Below are 19115 nucleotides of genomic sequence, written 5' to 3' on the forward strand. Positions count from 1 at the left end.
GACCGCGCAACAACACTTGACTATCTCTCTTTCTTTGATATAATTCATCTTCAAACCAACTTCAATCACTCAAATCGCGCATTACATTTATATCCACAATCATGCTGCTCCCATCCGCCCTCCCATGCGAAGTGCGCCGGTCGTCTCGCTTCACTCCCAGTCGCCTATTCTCGACACCTCCCCCATCCGACACAGGATTTCCATCAGGCAACGGTCTCCTCGGCACCTGCCGCGCACTACAATCTCTACTCAACAAATCGCCCACACCTGCATCGCGATCAGTGAAATCTCAACGCCTCCAGAGCCCCATCCCCTTCAACACACCCCGTCGCTCGCCGCGATCGCACAAGGCCGCGCGCCCCGTCTCTCCTAGACAAACACCACCACCCAGAACTGCCGCTCTCACACCCCCTCCTCCTCCATCCGCACCCACCCGCGGCGCAAACAAGCGCCGCCGCAACATTTTCGATGATGATACCAGCGACGAGGAGATGAGTCGCCCGCGCAACCGCTTCGCGACTCCCAAACGCCGCCGTCACATCCCCTACAATATGCCTCTCGGCCTTTCCTCTACAGACTTTTACTCCCTACACTCTCCCCCTGTCACCCAATCCCCTCCCTCTCCTCCCCGTCGCCAGATGGACTATGACATCCCAGCTGGCGCACGCGTCGACCCAGACGCGCCTCTGCCCTCCATCGAGGTGACAGATGAACGTGCCCCTACTTCAGCTCCACAAGACTGGACCGCCGAAGAAGACCAACACCTTCTCGAGCTGGTCCTCGAGAAATTCCGCCTCTCCCAACAAGAATGGGACGAGTGTGCGCGCCAAATCGGTCGCAGCCACGTCGGGCCCAGGTGGCAGTCCCTCGTTGGTGAGGGTCGTGTTGGCCTGCGTCCGCGTCGGTGTTGAATATTGCTTATTGCAATTCTTACTTGTTTTATTAATGTATTATATGATCTCTGTACCACCCTGTGACTGACCTTATTCCTATTACCCTTGCTTGGCTTGATTTCTTTGTCAAAACACCCCTGTATTATCAGACTTTCTTGTATTTGTGAGACTTGTTCGTTTTATTTACGGTTTGTTGTCTATTGACTAGCACAAGTTGCATTTGTTTTCTTTGGTGTTGTGAGTTCCGTTCTACTCGGGCTATGTGAATATGCTTCTGCTTCTTTTGCTCATATACTGTTCTTTTTGTGTGACTTACTCTTCCACATCTATTGTTTGTTTGGGAATTGTACTACTATCTACTACTACCAACTTGACTTATATTTTTCATTGTCTATTACTCCAACAATAAGATGGTAAGTGTAGATTTGACTATTGCTCAATGCATGCTTGTGTTACAATCGTCTCATCGTATCTATATTGTTTTTGAATATCCAGCTCTCTTAGCTCAGTTGGTAGAGCCAGACTTTTATCTGACCCTATGAGGCCTAGGATGGATATACCTAGAGCAGAGTGAAAACATGCTATTATACAACTTCAACCCTTTTCCTTGTTACTGAATCTCTTTAAGGGTCAACCTCAAACTCAGCTACAAGCATATATTCAAGATACGGGAAATGAAGAATTGGATACTTGTGAAAAATTCAGTATGTATATGGCTCCATCCAACGCCAGACACCGATTGTGCTGCGCAAAGTAAAACTAACAAGATGAAACCGGACTCAAGTCCATTGATATCAACACTGTTCGTTGGAATTCTTCCCATACGAACTCAAACAACCTCAAAATTCCGAGAATGATCAGAATCTAAATAAAGCAATTGAGTCAGCAACAAAAATCATAACCAGCGGAAAGATATAACACATACCGAATCTCATAGCTCCCTGCGCGAGTCATATAGCGCACCCACTTGACAGAGCTGTAGTTATTCTTCTCAAAGACCTTAAGATAGCGCACCAGCAAACCCGAAGAGGTAAACATAAGCAAACTAAACGAAAGACTCAATGGCGGCCGACTCCAAGCCTTCTGATGAGTCATAGTCGTAAGCATTGCCTCCGCATTAAGCACATACTCCGACTGTCCAGAGAAGCGCGCAATCTTCCAAACAATATTGTTCTGCTCCGGCTCATACTTAGCGCGGCCCTGGCTCGTGCGCTCCGTAGTCTTGGCAGTATTAAGCGGCGTGGGGATACGAATAACGACATTCGTAGCGAAGAGCTTGGAGCTATAATTCGCCTTGATAGCAACACTGTATTCAACCTTCGTAGTACCGATCTCGCGAACAATCGGATGCACCTTGAAGGGCAAGTTGACGTTCTCTGTAGCGCGGTAACGCATCAGCTCGAACTCGCCGTCCGGCGGCACGAAGGAGATGATGCGGTCTGCGTCGAATCGGCCCAGCTTCACGCACTGGTGGAACTGGCAGTCTTCCAGCGTGACGGAGCCTGCCGCGGCGCGCGTTGTCTTCGATGTGCTGAGGCCGTTGCCGCCGCCGGGATTGTTCATGTTGCTGGAGGTCTCGCCGGTGTCTAGGAGAAGACGGTCGTTCAGGCCGAATTTGCATTCGGGCGTACCGGTTAGATAGGCGCGCATGACGATCTGGCCGTTGACGTCGGCGCGGAGGACGGTGCCTGTTGCGGACATCAGGAGGTTGACGTCTTCGATTACGTCGACGAAGGCTTCATTTTTGCGGTATTTTATGTCGGAGCGGCGCCAGGAGAGAGCGCCTGTTGCTTGTTGGGTGATTCGGGAGGAGTCTGTTGGGGAGTTGGCGATGGCGGATTTCACGCCTTCGGTTGTGATGTACATTTTCAGGGTATCGGGATCGGTGTTCTGGGGGTAGCCGAAGTCGAGGATTTCTGTATCATCAATTGTTAGGGTCTGCTTCTAGGCCATTGGGCCTTTTCTATGTCTTACCATCGAGCAGTTCGTAAATCAGGACGAAATTGTTCTTCACGGCCTCCTCGTCGAGCTTCCCGAAATAGCTCTTGCCCAGCATGACCAGCCGGTACAGGAACTCGAAAACCAGCGCGGCATTGGCATTACTCTTGGTCACAGCTACCAGGTAGATGTTCTCGTGCTTGACATGGCTAAAGGTCGTCGAGCCCAAGGTCAGGATCGGCGAGCGCACCTGGGGATTGGAGATGACTTGAATGCGGAAGATGTCGGCCAGGCGCGGACGGCAATCGCTACGGAAGGCGCGAAAAATGAGATTTTCGCCCTTCTGATTGAATATGAGGATCCCCGAGAGCATATTGTTGTGATGAGTCGAGTTGCTCCTGGGGATGGGAGTTGGAGAGCTGCGGAAACAGGGGTGGGGTGGATCGACACCGCCTGAGGTATAAAAGGAGGTCCACGGTTGCTCTTAAACTACTTGAACCCCAACTGCAATGAATGAACCAGAGGGTTGTATCGCATGCGGCTGGACATTCGACAAACAAAACGGGCAATTATTCTAGCCACCTTAAACTATTCTACGGTGCATCTAAACGGGGTGTTTGGTCAATCGGTTCTGATGTGATTTTGAAAGACCGCCCGGACGAGGGTCCAAAAGCAAAAGTTGAAGTCAAAACACTAAACCACCTGGCAACCTATACCGATATCCCTGCTCCAAAGGTTCTGCGTGACTGGGTCGATCGCGATGGGTGATACTTTGTTATGAACCGTTCGAGCGCATACATGGCCAAACACTCGAGGAGACATGGCCTTCGTTGTCAGGGCCCCAAAAAGTGGCTAGCGCGGATCAAGTCGTTCAAGTGCGTAAGCAGCTTCGATCCGTCACGTCAAGATCTATCGAATGTGTCGATCATAGCCCATGCTATCCAGGTCTACTGTTTTTTAGTCTTGAACCCCGTGGACCGTTTCATTCCGACCAAGAACTCTGGGATGCCCTCAGCATTAACCTTCACCATCTACCCCTGAAAGTGTTAGAGAACTTAAAGAAGCGCCTACCCAAATGCGAGCCCTATGTCCTCACTCATTGCGATCTCAATTTGGGCAACGTCATGGTCCAAGATGGGAAGGTTGTTAGTATACTCGACTGGGAGTATGCCGCCTATTTTCCTATCTGGTATGAATATGTCTCGGCCTCTTTCGGATTTACGGATATGGATGTTGAATGGAAGAAGTTGCTGCAAGAGCGCTTAGGCGTACATGACGAGGCACATGAAGATGCCAAGGCATTTTGGACAGATTTGTGTAATCTAAGACAGTATCCGGATTTGGATGAGAAAGGTCAGGAAGCCTTGACGAGACTGTCTTGAGCTAGTGACAAAATCCTTCAGAAGGCGAGGCAACAAGTCCAACATAAAGGCGAAGCTGAGATAAAGCCCATGGTAATAGATTAAGAAACCTCCTAGATAGCCCGATGCAGACTATTATGCAGGCAAAGCAAACACTGACTTGCATCAATGCTATATGTACAAATATCATGTATACATGGACCGTGGGCTGCTCTACTACTATTAAACATCAACGTGGGGTGAGCATTAAAGCGGAGTGAAAGCAAATCCGCGATGTAATTCTTTTTCAGAATGCTAGCAAGTCTAAGGGTGAGAATGCAGTATGACAGCCAGATATGAATAAAGAGGCATGGTCAAGATGACAATAAGAAATCAGGGTAAAGTAGCCCCTAGGGGAATCAACAGGGATATGTAGACGAAGCTGACAGAAGAAATGTAAAAGAAAGGTATCAGATCACAAAAAGATTAAAAAAAACCTCGAACTCAAAAGACGAAGGTATATAAGGAAAGATCCGGTGTCGAAAAAAACTGCCGCGGGATGGATATCATGCAGAGGTCCCAGGAAGGGAACAAATCACAAAGATGTACAATCAGAAAGCAAAAGGGGGAAACGGCGCACTCCAGCCGACAAAAACCCATCAAGATCCAGCCCCAATACCAGTACTCGGCCTGGTATTAGGAGCCGAAGGAGCCTCACTGGGTACAATACCAACCTTAGGATCGGGAATCTGGATATCAAGCGACATATACGCCGTCCGCCTCAAGCTCCAGATATGAACACCATCCTTGGCGCCGACCTCACGGTTCCAATTCTCCAACCAAGCCTCGACATGCTGCAGCTGGCTTTTCGTCGCGGGGGCATTGAGATCATCCCATACCCAACCAGTCAACAAACCCACCGCGCCATCGAACCAATTCCGAAAACTGAACGGATCAAATGCCTTCACAATACCATCATTGACGGTGGAGATAACCCTGCGAAACTCCTGTTCCGATAACAACGGATCAAGAATCTCGGGATACAGATTCGAAAACGTCGGCGCCAAATCACCCTTAATCATCCAATCGCGCCGGATCCGAATAACACGCGTTGTCATATGCTCCCTCGACCCGATAGGCACATGGGGATTAATATGCGGGAAGCAAGGGTGAGCCGGGCCCCAAGCGAGCTCCTCGGCGACATCAGCGTGCGGGTTACCGGTATGCGACGGTACGGAAGCAATCTGGGACTGTGAGCGAAGGGAAGTTTGTGACTGGGCGTGACGGGGACGGTCATTCTGTCGAGTGCCGTCCTGTGTAAGATGGACAGCTTCGGGAGGACGCAGATTCTCTGTTTCGCGCGCAGCGCTGCCCGCGAACGCGGCTGCCATTTCTGAGAATTCTTCGCTGCGACGGTGTCGTCTAGGCAGGGCAATGCTAGTGCGGCCACTTTCTGTTTCGCCCTGGCTGCGCTCAACGACTAGGCTGCTCGGGGACGGGGTTAGGCGGCTGCGGCGTCGCTCTGGGACGCTGAGGAGGGGATGTGCGTCGCGTGAGTGGCCGAAGCCGAGTGGGAGGCTATCGTCTGATTGGTGGGGACGGACGGTTATTGGGGTTATTCGTGGGACGTGGTTGACTGGGTTTGCGAGTCGGACTGCTGGTGGGCGGAGAAGCGACGGCGGGCCTGAGATCGGAACGCACTGTCGCCGCTGGGCGCGAACGAATGACGGAATTGACTCCACGGGGGCGCGATTGGCTGGAGGCCGGGATAGGAATTGTTGGCCGCGTGGATAACAGTATGCTTCTTCCTCCCTCGATTGAGGTCTGGGGGCTTTTAGGGACGCCGTTTTGAGGGGAGAAAGGAGAGGGGGAGAACTGGAGCGGGAGATGGAGATCGGCTAAGGAAAAAGTGCCCTATGTGGAGGACATGCAAAAAATGAGCGTGAGAATAAGGTTAAAAAAGAATTAGGGAAAATAAAGGAGGTTTGAATTTGTCGGAGATGAAATTCGAGGCGAAATCCTTATAAATCCTTATAGAAGAAACCTGCTTGGCGTATATAATCTCGATTTTGGCTAAATATATGACAGAAATTGGAAATTGGACATGAAAAAGGATGCTATATCTTATATCGAAGTGACAGAGACTCGAAAGGGATACACATCCAATAATTTAATAAAATTTATGCGAGTCGTTTGCCCCGGTTTCACTGTGATTAATCGATCGTCCCTTGTTTCATCTCGGCCTTTATTGCGTATAGTATGCACACCCTAGCAAACGCTAATCGAGGTACTATTGCACTATTAGCAATGACGAAATGCATTTCAATTCAGGCTAAGTCTCGACAGTGCTCGGTAAGGCCGTATTACTTGCTGCATAGAGCTTGGGTAGGCACGAATTGGGCAAAAATATACATTATAAAATAGGTTTTATAGACATCGATGCAATAAATACTTCATAAAGTCGTGGGAAAGACACATTCGCCATGGCGTGTAATAACAACACCTAGTTATAAAAAATCAAAATCAAATCAAAGGGTATCGAGTAAAATGAATGAGCCATGACTGGGCACTACAGCTTTCGATTCGCAGAAGCCTGCATACGCCGCATTGCCTGACGGTGTAGATCTGTCATGTTGCCACGCTGCATGCCGTCTGCAATGGCATCACCCAGCTGAACAGACGAGGCTTCGCGCATCTGCTGTACAGAGTTCCATGTAGTGCGCCGATCAATGGGGCTGACCGGGCTGAGGGGCCGGGACTGGAGGGCCAAAGGATCTTGCTTTTGGGTGATTTCCTCACGGACTGATTGTCGCCACGCTGCCATTCTCGAAGCAGACCGGTTCAGTTCGCCGGCGGGAGCTTGCGGAGGATACACAGGGGACTGGGAAGCCTCGAGGTTGTCAAGGTTTAATGCAGATGGGGACTGAACTGTCTGGCGCTGTAGTAGTGCGCGCCGCTTGGAAAGTGGGATGTCGTCCTCACTGGGCTGCGCTTGCTCACGCTCTATGTCCCTTTCTTCGGGGATGGAGAGCGGTGGTGAAATTGGGGAAACGAGGGGAGCCATGTCAGGTAGGGACTGGCGGGATACGTTGCGTGCAGCCCAGGGATCGAAGCGGTTGGATGTTGAGGACATGCGGTTTCGGACCATGTTCTCGCGGACTGCGAGGAGGGGAGGTGGTCCGTTCCAGCGTGATGATGGCTCTGTTTCTTTGGGCTCGTTGGGAGTAGTGATTGTCAACAGGGGAGTCGATGTGCTGCGCATCGCCGTCAAACCCGATTCCTGAGTTGGGAAAGGACCGGAAGCTGATCGTAGCATGTTGACTGAAGCTGTCGAGTCGTTCTGGGTTAAAGTTGGATTTGCTTTGGTGAGTCCTTGCGCGCCGGTCCGTGTCTTGGATCGGGGAATATCCGGCGAGGGTACAGATGAGATGTAGGCAGCTTGTTGATTGTCCATATCATCAAATTCAGGCCTGTTCACGATTGGTGGTGGTTGTGCAGTAAGAGGCGTCTGGAGAAGACCGCCTACATCAACAAATGCTGCAGTCTCGTGAACTTCCTCTGACTCTTCTACCTCAGGTTCAGGTTCAAACACAATTGGCTCCATCTCAGGGGTGTCGGCGTCTGCGAGGTGCTTTGCCCATTCGTTCGTGCGGTACGAATGGATCACTCGTGATGTTTGCTCGGGGATGCATTTGACGGTTGATGCATTCAGTTTCTTGAGCACTTTGATCTTTGGCTCAATCCTGGACTCGGGCAAAGATACAACCTTCGGCTCACGAATAGATTCGGCTTTGATGGTTTTAGCAGTAGGAGGTCGATCTTCATTGGCCTCCTTCACTGTTTCCACTTCTGCTTCATCCAGAGGTGACGGCTCCAATGTAGCTTTGGGCTTGACTTCCTTGGTCTTCCTTGAAGCATCTGGAATGTCTGCTTGAACATCTGTTGCGGGGGTCTCCGGCGATTGGGGCTTTTCTGACACTTCGGAAATGCCAGAACTATCCAAAGGACTGTCGGCAACAACAGTGCTCTCGACGGGAGACACCTGCTGAACAGGCTGGCTGACAGTGGTTTCTTCGGTGATCACTTTCTCGGCGTCTTTTTGGCTTGTGGCAGTATCGACACGGAGTCCAGCATCTTGGATAGCTTGTGAACCGACATTTGACTTGATCTCCGCATCTGCCGAGTCCTTCTCTGGGGCTAGCTCGGGGCTAATTTCATTCTGCGTTTTCTCAACACGATCCTGAACATCCGCATCCGAGATAACACTCGGACAGCCGACGCTCATCTCATGGAGATCATCCACAACTCCCCGTACAGAAGAACTGGCATCATCATGAGCCACCAGATTCTCCTGAGACTGTGAAGCATTCATCACACCATTGCTGTTCCGCCAAGAGAGCCGGTTCAACATTTCTCTGCCAGAGAACCGTTTCGAGCGCAGCGTACCAACCTCCGAGCCGATGTCAGCGCCGTTCTCAGAGGCGTCATCATTGCCCTCGCCAAGGACATGAGTAATAACAGGGGTAGTAGGTCTCGGCGTCTTTCCTTCAGATTGACCCTCCTTCTCGGCCCCCTTTTCCTGCTCTGCATCCTGTGACTGACCCTGCTGGGATGAATCCTCCTCTGGCACCGCCTCAAGTTCGCGAGCATCTTTTTCACCCTGGCGGTTCTTCTCGCCGTCAGCGGCACTACCAGAAGCATCCGGGCTCGGCATTTCCTTGAGCTCAATCTCACCCTCCTTGTCGTTGTCGGAGGACTCGAATCCATCAGAGCCGCGTCGCGAGTCACCCACAGCAGTCTCTGAAACCGAGGCCGTTTTGTCATCCGCAGCCTTTCCATTTCCGTAAATGAGTTCCCATTCAGCGCGCTCTTGGATATTCTTTTCCTCGAGGCGGCGACCGGCTTCGGCATCTTCTTCTTCGATCTTTCGGGTGTGTTCCCGGCGGGAATCTTCTTCCTTGGCTCTGCGCTCCTTGATGAGATTCCAAAGTCTGACCTGGGAGATGACACCCAGAACAGCAATGATGATAGTCGCGGCGAGCTCAACACGAATACCACGTGTCACGGGGTAGGTGTCCGTTCTGAGAGGGAAGACGTTTTGGTTCAATCCTGGATCGGTCAGTAACTAGGAACAGTTTGAAACCGAATTGTTAGACTTACCCCAGATATATAACCAGAATTCTTTCAGCCCAGCTCTGCTGTAGCAGTCGATTCCAAGGACCAAGGCAGTTGCACCAGCGAACGACGTGCATCCAATCAGCCCGTATGACCGTGTATAGTGGCTGAATGACAGAGAGTAGAATCCCGCAGTAAAGGCAATGATCATGCCGGCCTTGGGGCCACCTTCCGTGAGAAGACCGCCGGATTTCAAGGCAAGGAACCACATGCTCAGACAGAAACCGCCCAGAAGACAGCCGAGTCCCTCGCAGATTTCCCTGAACACGAGCGACAAGCCACCGAACACAGCACCGGTGAAGAAGACGGCGACGAGATAGCCGCCCTGCACGGCATTGCTGACCGGTGGGCTCATCACATAGATAATGAGGACCTGTATGGAGATTGTTTAGTTTTGTTCTTTACTATTCTCCAACTAAAGAACTTACGGTAACTCCCAATGCGCTAAGGAACCCGGTTGAAAGGAAGATTTGGACCCTTTTCTTTGTTAGCAAATGTTATTGCCATCAAAGAATCAAAAGTTGCATACCATTGTTTGCGGACACCAATGAAAGTCAGAACAGCCCCGAGAGCTATTAGTATAAATCCCCCAACACCCCATGCCGGTGTGATTCTCGGTTTGATAGGCAGACCACCGGAGTAGGTTGGTCTAGTGGAGTCTGCTGCTTGCTGCTGAGAAGATGCAGTTGTTCCATCGAGCGAGGGCACAGTTGAGGTAGCAGAATCGGCAGATGTAGTTGTCGTGGCATTAGTTGTTGTATGCGTTGTAGCAGCGGTCGAGCCAGTAGTTGAGGTAGTAGCACCGGTCGTTGTAGTTTCGGCAGCCGTTGACGCACCGGTTACTGTTTTTGAAGCATCTGTTTGAGTTGCCGTCGTAGCCTTGCTGGCAGCATTCTCTGTCGTTGTAGGATCCATTTCCTTTTCCTGTCTAGCCTCAAGGTTGGCGACTTCAACATTGCGTCCTCCGGGGCCCGAAGCCGGCGCTGCTAATGTCCCTAGTAAGAATAGGGACACTATTAAGGTGAATAGTAAAGACCACCGCATCTTGAATTGATTTCTGAAGCGAAATGCAATTGATTCTCCGTAGAGAAACGTCCTTGGTTATTGTAAGACCAGCACGCCTTTCACATATCCCGTGATGTTGGTCACCCGGTTCATGCGCGAAATCAATATAGATTTCGGGGGAGGTACACGAATATTAATAATTAACAATAAAAAAAAGATTAATTGACGTGGCGTCGGGGACGCATTATAGGGTAAGAAAGAAGGAAAAAAAAGGCCAGCAAACGGAGACCAGCCCTAAGCCTCCCTACATATAAACGAAAACACGTAAAAGATAAGTGGGAACAGGACTGATTTCACATGAAATTTGAGTTTTATTACAGAAAAGGAACCCAGCATGAACCCTACAAGGAATCTAAGAGGACAATAATATTACCCACGCGATTGTACCTGAGCTATCTACTTTTGTCTCCACCGATCGAGGAAATTGCCGATCTAGCAAGGATCAACTTGCATCAACTTGGACTAGCACCATTGGCACGGACCAAAGAGAGAGAGAGAAGATCCTCGAGTCTCCATATGGTGGCTTAATTGTCTTTTTAGTCTGGTGAATCTTGCCATTCAACCATGAAACGACGTGTTTTGCGGACCCTTTGGGACTATTGTTTTTTTTTTTTTTTTTTTTAAGAGATTGTTTAAGCTGTTGAACAACGCACTAGATCTGCATATATAATGCGAGTGAGCTGTCATATCGTCCCTCGCTTTTACAACATAGGCATTGGTACACCGTCATTTATATTCAAGTCCAGTCCACAGTCCGCGGTGGAACCAAAAAAAAAAATAGCAGACAACTCTCAGTTCCCACGGGTGGCGCCGCGCTTTGGCTATCATAGGCGATATATCGATTCAGCATATTTGACGAATATTTGACCTCGACCAATTTGACTTTGACCTTTGACTTGACCGATCTCGCCACTGTCCTGCAGATACCTGCAGGTCCAGGCCGTGTTAGCCATTGTTGACGCCTCGCAAACGCCCCCCTCTGCACCGACGTGGTTGGGCCGCTAATTGACAATGTAAGGAGTGCGTCTGAGACAACAGCTATCTTAATTTATCCTCGGTCTGGTTCAATCAATCAGCGGTATTGCAGCATCTCCGCTGGGATCTGCCCCCTGGCCGATCTGCGTATCGGCTACCATTTCCAGTTTGGTGCACCTTGTACAATTGTACAAGTGTGCAATTGTACAGTTTTCGCGGGACAGTCGGATGCGATGGATTTGTGACGTGACTACGCTAAAAAATACCCTGGCGTGTTCGTGTTGGCACTCACATGGTGTATGAAAGATTTCAAAATAATAGAGTTAGGCTCGTCGTTGATTTGCATTTCTTCGTTTTTTCTTCGTTGCTTTTTCTTTTTGACTCGGGACTTGAGACGTTAGATTTATAATTTTGAAGCTCATAGCTGTCTGCACCCGTAGATAGAATCTGCATAAGGGGGGATTCCGGGGTAGAGCTATAGCTCTCTAACATGGGCTTATGAGCTTCGCCAAAATGACTACTCCGTACGGAGTATCCAATTTCATTTCCAAAGACATTTCAATTGCAACCAAAATTCCTGACTCAACCCGTAATTAATAAATAATAACGATAGTAACCTTTGGAATAGCCAGCCTAACTAGTGTTTTATGCCACCATATCCCATCCGAAAGCGGTAGCCCCCTGATCACGTGTCATGATCGACACGCATCAACAATCGAGCCAAAACAATATCCCAATTACTGCATCCTTACTATAATCCATAATTCACACATCCTCCATCCAACCATGTCCGCCTTCCTCTCCTCTATGCGCCCAGCCATGCGCATGGTTAGCGCCCCCCAGACCGCCCGCGCTTTCAGCTCCTCGCCTGCCCACTCCGTCGCCCGCCTGATCCTCACCGGCCGCCTCGGCGCAGAGCCCGAGCTCCATGCCACCTCCTCCGGCCAGGAGATCGTCAAGTACAACATCGCCACCTCCTATGGCAAAGGCGATAACCGCCAGACGAGCTGGTGGCGCATCACAAACTTCGTCCCCGAGGGCTCCCAGCGCGATTTCATCCTTGGCTTGCAGAAGGGGTAAGTGGCTGCTCTTGATACTTTGCTGGATTGTGCAGGACACAACACTGCGTGTTTGGATTGCGTCTTGTCTGTTGGGTGTTTTGTTGCTATCTATACCTTGCCGTTTTAGTCCGGCAGGTCCGCGCGCGGTCTATGCAGAGCGAGAGCGAGAGCTTGCGCCTGAGAGCTGCATGGGGATCGTGCGGGCCTGTTTGGACATATGATATGCGGATTTGGCGGTCAAGCAACGCATCTTCGGACAAGACATTATTCCTTCATGTCATATCTGTCGCTGAGCAGTAGGGATTGAGTTATGGGATTGCCATGCTCAATTGACTCTGTCCACTTGCACCAATGCAGCAATTAAGCTTTAGCTTGATGCAGATGAGCTAACATCCTCCCACAGAACTCTCGTATATGTCGAAGGTGAGGCCAAAATGGCCACCTGGGAAGATTCCGAGGGCCAGAACCGGTCCGCTCTGAACATTGTGCAGCGTATGTCGATTCCCTGTTTTCTTAATTTGCTCCCATTCTCCGAGAACAAGAGAAACAAAGCAAGGTTCAAACTAACACCCTTCTAGGCACTCTTGAGGTCCTTCAGCGGCCCCATAACAGTGACCAGTCTGACGAGTCTCACTAAATGACTTAATCAGCACTCTGTATCAATCTTAATTTGTTGCTAGTATCATTTTGGGGCTGGTGGGGTTGATTGAATCCTTTGCGGTGTGATTATATTGTACGATTATACCCTGAATACACTTCGTTTTGTAGTGGATGGATTTGATATTGGTAGCGTGTGGTGTAGTACATACCTAGGTAGGCTAAATGTCAATTCTTTCAAAATATTGGCTCTTCTATGACTTATTATCATTACGGCGCGAAAGTTTACAGAATCAGAGGACCCGTGGAATTGAGGCCGAGAATGACCACTTTTGAGGCTAGAAAAGGCCGGCTTCCGCTTACTCCAGGGCTTCCCTGTAACAATTTTAGTCATCTGAAGTATCATGCTAAAAAGCCCACCACATCCGCCGTTGTCTTCCACCTGGGCAGAATGAATATACCTCACTTGCCTCTCCACTTCCTCCTCCTGCGCCGTGCCACGAGCGCCAAAAAATTCCCTTTGTTGTCTCGCTGTCCCCGGGAGCGAGTGTCCCGCGTCTTCCACCTATGCTAGGTCTAGGTGATGAGGATGTGACCGGGGCCGTATTTAAGATGTATCTTAATGTGGCTGTGGAGACTATCTTACGAGAGTTTTACCCAATTGTCACGTTGCAGATAATAGATCTGCATACACTGGCGGCGAAGTTTCGTCATGAGAATGATATCTGGTGTTCGAGTAATTGGTGGGAGGTGCATCATTGCGAGTGGTGAGGAATCGTAAGTTATGATTTGAGCAGGTTGAGTCGATGTCAGGATTGATCTCGAGAAGATCAAGGGAGATGGTCTGATTAAGCGAGATCGGTTGGCAATTATCTTCCTGTTGGAGTATTCGTAGACTTGAGGGTGGAGGATACTAATCAGTACGTACAGCTTGGATGATCTGGTACTACGGCTTCGGCATCTCTTACCTTCCTGCATGGCAAAATTGGATAAGATTGTTGTCTTGGTCTTCTATGTTGAAATATACCGAACAGTTAGCGTCCTCCATGTTTCATGTGGGAGTTAATCACGATATATATAAGAGTTCTCCATTAGTCCTACACATGTATGATAGCAAACATTGAATGTCTACGAAGAAACAGATTCAAACAATTTCATTTTTCATTTTGCACGAGAGCCACCTGACCCAGCGTATTATGTGTTATGATACTTAAGTATTACTACTATCCCATTACCCCAGACCAATGCAAAGGCAAGATTCGGAAACGGTAACAGGCCACTGCAATCCCAGATACAACCCCGAAGAAAGACCAAGCCCACTAGACCTGAACCCTAACCTCGCTCTGCTGGCTAATAACCTGCCGCACATGAATAAAATCCTTACTAAGATCCGGCGATGTAGGTCCACTGGACAGGTCCCGACTATCACGGTGACTAGCCCAAGCATTCGTGCAGACAGTCTGCGAGGTACCGCCGGGGAGGTCACTCATCAGAGTCCCATCAATATCCTGACGAGTCTGACGTCTGTTAAACAGCGACCAGGGCAAGTTACTCCAGCGCGACTTCTTAGTCGACCTGCCGTCACTATGACGGGACAAGCGCGAAGAGATACCCTTTTCAAGATCATTGTATGTGCCATGCGCCGAAACAAAAGTAGCGATGGATTCCTTCTGCCGTGAGAACAGCGATTTGGCACGGGAGCCGATGCTGCCGACGAGGGTAGTTGCTGTTGAGGCGTGCCCGGGGGAAGGGGCAGCGCTGTGTGTATCTGTTGGGGGCTCGATACCCGGGAAGCAGTAGCCCAGTCCGAGGTACCAGAAGACTGTGCGGTACATGCGTGTTGCGTCGCGACCGAAGCCGAAGAAGATGAAGATCATGAAGCCTGATGCGACGGGGGTCCAGCGGTCGAAGAAGACGGTGCCGTCTATGGGGAATTTCTCGATGGTGTTCCATTGTCCGTTGTGGATTCTGCTCCAGGAGTAGCTGTGCCAGGGGAGAGAGAGGACTATGTCGGTGTAGATGACGTAGCCTTGTAGTGGGAGGATGCATATGAGCATTGATAGGGCGAGGAAGAAGAGGCGGAGGAAGCGGGATTTGCTGAGATTGCTGCTGGAGGCGCGGATGATGTTTGCAAAGTCACTGCGGTACTTGTGTACGCGGATGAGGACCAGGACTGTGATGTTTAGTTAATCGGGGGTTCTGTTTTGTATGAGGTAAAGGAGTATACTTACAGCAATAGTATGCTGCAATGAGGCAGATAATCGGTGGCCAGATCCATGCAAAGACGAGGCTGACCCAGCTCTCGTCAAAGTTGTTCACACAGCCTGAGATGGCAAATAGCAAGTATCGACTCTTCTGCCAGATGATATGTGTAATCATTGCGATGATTGGAACAGCCACGCAGAACAGTATCTCCATGAACTGATTGCGCCAGCGTTGACCTTTGCTCGGGACTAATGTGGCCCGGTCTGTATCCAGTACAATTGCAAGACTTCGAAAGATGCATGCCAGGCTTCCTGGAATGCCCAGATAGCCGGCAGCCATAAACTTGACCTCGATATCACAGAGACCGGACCCGTCCCACCATGACGCCATGTCGTCCGTCGGCCATATGAGAGCATTGATGATGTTGAACAAGTTGAGGAGGATTGACCAGAATATCAGACTGGTAGCAGGAAAATTGCGGTTCTTTCCATGCAGAATTAACGGTGGGATAGCGAGAGCAATGGAGAAAGAAGATAGAATTGGCAGAGCCACAGCCTGCGGGTGTCTTTGGTGAATATCCATGACAGCAGTGGATGTAAAACAGATATCAAAAAGGATATGTCCGTAGCCTGAGCCTCGAGTGCTTCTCCAAACTGTTCAAGAAAGTAAAGAGATAGGATGAAAGAAAGAAGAATGGGATGGAACCATCCTCTCTCGATGAAGGATGTATATCCCGCCGGGGGAAGTAATTGAGCAGCGATGTCTTATTGAGATCCGAATAGCGAGAATCAGGAGGTTGATTCACAGCTCAAGACATCGTGCCTTGAGCGAAGTAGTGTACTATTCACGAAGAATGTATGGGCTGCAGAGACAAAACCCGCGGCCGGGGGCACCAGGCCTTGACATGTTTTGCGACAGGCAGAGAAACCTACCCATTGGATTAGCATTGCATTGGACTAAAGAACTTTCAATAAAGAGATGAAAGAAGATGAAAGAAGCTGAATAAAGAAACACGAAGCACATAGGCTGTGGTGTTGTGGTTGAGCGAATAGTGTGAGGCAACACCAGTCCAGATTTGGGTGTCAATAGGCCCGAAGAGGCGGGGACTTTATTCATTTTGATCCGCCTGATATTTTTGTCGTCGATCTGGGAGATGAATGATTCTTTATTGATCGAGATTGTCTAGTCTATTCAGATTGACCAAATTGACCAGATTGACCAGATTCCAGAGGTGAGAGAGTGAGTTGATGCATCTAGAGAGAATGACCTCGACGGCAAACTATAAAAATGACAGACACTGCAACGATCTCTCTCTCTCCCCCCCTCCTCTGTCCCCCGACATATATATATCTTTAATCTTATATTATTATTCAAATTTACCTTCAGAACTCTAATAACTCTTTATTTAACTATAACTTACTGTATAGGAAATGTTGTTAGTGCTCCTCTCTTCCCACCGTTTTTTTTTTTAAAAAAAAATTATGTCTCGTTTTCTTCCTTGCGTAGCCGCCTCAAGAAGAAGCATAGAATTTATGCACAGAGTCTATCCTAGAGAGGGCTTTCCAGCACAAACCTACTTCTGCTTCTTCAACCTACAAGGACCCTATCTAGGGGTCTATAGCGAATTATTAGGGTCAAGCCATCCTATACCGCGTGGACTTCCTACTTCTATATCATATCCTCAAAGGAGAGCCTTTGATAAAGAGATCACTTGGGCAGTCTCGATAACGTTATTAATAATCCAAACACGTTGAAGCCTACCTAGGTATGTACCTTTGACGGATCATTTAATCAGCAATTAAGTACTTGGTCGTTGATCTTAGACTATTAGCACACTGAGCGATATGTGTTATCCAAAATACTATCCATGGATGAAGTAGCTTTGACCAATTGCGCTTCTTAAAATACCAGGGTGCTGATATATAGTGATTCTGATTACGAGTCGGGCTGCGAATATGACATGTGTAGTTCTTTAGTTTGGTCTGCTCTTCGAGAGTCTATTTATGTGGATGTTGGCATAGTCGCCATCCTATACGGTAAACATGGTATTGGTAGTCTTTTTTATAGATATTTCCCCTTCTGAAAAGAAATGGACTTATGGTAAAGTGTACCTAGGTATAATATCTTGGTACTAACTAGTATGTGGACAATTACCACATGCAGTTTAGGCCGATCTGGGGATCTGCGAACCGGTTTGGTCTCATTCCAAGGTTGCATCATCCTCGGCAATCTACCCCATACTCTCTGCACGGAGTACGGAGAGACACACATTCCTTTTCCAATCTTCAGAAACAATATGGCTGATTCACCTACTCAGCGCCCTTTCAACACTCGTCGCGCCCGTACCTTCGAGGAGAGTCAACGACGGAACTCGACCCTCTCGGACTCGCTCTCCGAGGCCCGCAACTCCATCCGCTCATCGACCGACGACTTATTTCTACCGCGTGTAGCAGAAGGCCATGCCGCACTCTCAACTGAAGAATCGAATTGGCATTCTGCACCCCTTGGGCTGGCCCTGCTGCCTGCAATTGCCGGCATTTTCTTCCATGAAGGTAGTTCCTTCGTCACCGACGTCACATTACTAGTCTTGGCCGCTATATTTCTCAACTGGTCTGTCCGATTGCCTTGGTATATATCCCCTATGGTCCCTTTATAATCTCGCCAAACAAAAGTACTAATACTAACTATATAACAGGGACTGGTACCGCTCGGCCCAAGCCATCCGACGCGAAGAAAGTGGATTCCCCGCGCCCGGCGATCCCCCATTCGAGCTTGACGACCAAGAACCCCAACACAAAGAAGCCGCAACAGCCATCTCCGAGCTCCAAATCCACGAACTCGCCGCTCTAGCCGCTTGCTTCATATTCCCTATAATCGGCACCTGTCTCCTGCACACCATCCGCTCAAGCCTCTCCCGACCATCCGAGGGCCTAGTATCAAACTACAACCTAACAATCTTCCTCCTAGCCTCTGAAGTCCGCCCAGTCGCCCACATCCTAAGGCTAATCCAAAAACGAACCCTACACCTCCAACGCATCGTATTATCCTCAACAGACCCAATCATAACCCCAACAACCCTGCAAGACCTAACAAAGCGCCTCGAAGAACTCGAAGCACACGTCGCAGAGACAGCTACCGCCCGTCTCGCAACCCAACCAGACAAAGACACCTACCCCCTCTCCCCAAAAGAACAAGAATGCCAGGCATCCCCATCCCTCGTCGCCAGCGCAGCCCTCGAAACTCGAAAAGCTATCCAGCCCGATATCGAAGCCCTGAATCGCGCCGTCAGGCGCTACGAGAAACGTTCTGCCCTTTTCTCCCTGCAGACTGATCAGCGCTTCGTGCGTCTCGAGACACAGGCCGCCGACGCGATTGCGCTGGCGGCTGCTGCGAAGCGGTCGGCCGAGTCAAGGCGTCCGAATTATGCGCTTGTCCTGCTGGACTGGGCTTGCGCGTGCATAGTTGTCCCTGCTCAGATTGCGCTGTCGCTTGTTAGTTTGCCTGGGCGCGCGCTCTCGGGGTGCTGGGATGCGGCGAGGCGTATGCTGATTGAGCGGAAAGTTGGACCGCAGCAGAGATCGAAGCCTAGGTCTTCGTCGAAGGGGAAGGCTGGCGCTGGCGCTGGCGCTGGAGCTGGAGCTGTGGGGGTGGGTGCGTCGGGTGCGTATCGGCAGGGTGGTGGGCTGGCGTCGCAGCGGCGGCCTGGGGTGAGGAATGGGGATGGGGGGTGATGCATGAAGTATTTTCTATTTTTAACTGGATATATTCAGTGCGCAATGGGCATTGGGTAATGGCCGCAGGATCGGTCCACGGGTATATTGGCGTTCATGTATGGGCTTAATCACTTCCGGGGCATGATCTATCAT

The 19115-nt window shown here is 49.7% G+C and overlaps 7 protein-coding genes across 7 annotated transcripts; 4 read left to right on the forward strand and 3 right to left on the reverse strand.

Moving 5' to 3' along the window:
• Window positions 1–101: 101 nt before the first annotated feature.
• On the forward strand, window positions 102–911 carry N7471_007591 (uncharacterized protein; the record flags this gene model as incomplete). Its single annotated transcript, XM_057280310.1, has 1 exon — window positions 102–911. One exon carries the CDS (start codon window positions 102–104, stop codon window positions 909–911), a length of 810 nt encoding a protein of 269 aa, XP_057134570.1.
• An 839-nt stretch (window positions 912–1750) lies between these two features.
• On the reverse strand, window positions 1751–3204 carry N7471_007592 (AP-2 complex subunit mu; the record flags this gene model as incomplete). The annotated part of the gene is made up of 3 exons (XM_057280311.1): window positions 1751–1757; window positions 1819–2809; window positions 2868–3204. 3 exons carry the CDS (start codon window positions 3202–3204, stop codon window positions 1751–1753), a joined length of 1335 nt encoding a protein of 444 aa, XP_057134571.1.
• A 140-nt stretch (window positions 3205–3344) lies between these two features.
• On the forward strand, window positions 3345–4213 carry N7471_007593 (aminoglycoside phosphotransferase family protein; the record flags this gene model as incomplete). Its single annotated transcript, XM_057280312.1, has 2 exons — window positions 3345–3595; window positions 3793–4213. The coding sequence occupies 2 exons, from the start codon at window positions 3345–3347 to the stop codon at window positions 4211–4213; spliced, it is 672 nt and encodes a 223-aa protein (XP_057134572.1).
• A 617-nt stretch (window positions 4214–4830) lies between these two features.
• On the reverse strand, window positions 4831–10390 carry N7471_007594 (uncharacterized protein; the record flags this gene model as incomplete). Its single annotated transcript, XM_057280313.1, has 5 exons — window positions 4831–6002; window positions 6773–9280; window positions 9332–9719; window positions 9775–9823; window positions 9876–10390. 5 exons carry the CDS (start codon window positions 10388–10390, stop codon window positions 4831–4833), a joined length of 4632 nt encoding a protein of 1543 aa, XP_057134573.1.
• A 1782-nt stretch (window positions 10391–12172) lies between these two features.
• On the forward strand, window positions 12173–13084 carry N7471_007595 (single-stranded DNA-binding protein; the record flags this gene model as incomplete). The annotated part of the gene is made up of 3 exons (XM_057280314.1): window positions 12173–12462; window positions 12851–12939; window positions 13026–13084. 3 exons carry the CDS (start codon window positions 12173–12175, stop codon window positions 13082–13084), a joined length of 438 nt encoding a protein of 145 aa, XP_057134574.1.
• A 1279-nt stretch (window positions 13085–14363) lies between these two features.
• N7471_007596 (pheromone receptor) lies at window positions 14364–15831 on the reverse strand (the record flags this gene model as incomplete). Its single annotated transcript, XM_057280315.1, has 2 exons — window positions 14364–15217; window positions 15276–15831. The coding sequence occupies 2 exons, from the start codon at window positions 15829–15831 to the stop codon at window positions 14364–14366; spliced, it is 1410 nt and encodes a 469-aa protein (XP_057134575.1).
• A 1654-nt stretch (window positions 15832–17485) lies between these two features.
• Window positions 17486–18980, forward strand: N7471_007597 (uncharacterized protein; the record flags this gene model as incomplete). Its single annotated transcript, XM_057280316.1, has 2 exons — window positions 17486–17877; window positions 17945–18980. The coding sequence occupies exons 1-2, from the start codon at window positions 17546–17548 to the stop codon at window positions 18978–18980; spliced, it is 1368 nt and encodes a 455-aa protein (XP_057134576.1). The 5' UTR covers window positions 17486–17545.
• Window positions 18981–19115: the final 135 nt, after the last annotated feature.

The sequence above is a fragment of the Penicillium samsonianum genome, assembly GCF_028829775.1.
Source record: "Penicillium samsonianum strain IBT 33392 chromosome Unknown utg000004l_segment0_segment0, whole genome shotgun sequence".
In the NCBI taxonomy this organism is placed as follows: Eukaryota; Fungi; Ascomycota; class Eurotiomycetes; order Eurotiales; family Aspergillaceae; genus Penicillium; species Penicillium samsonianum.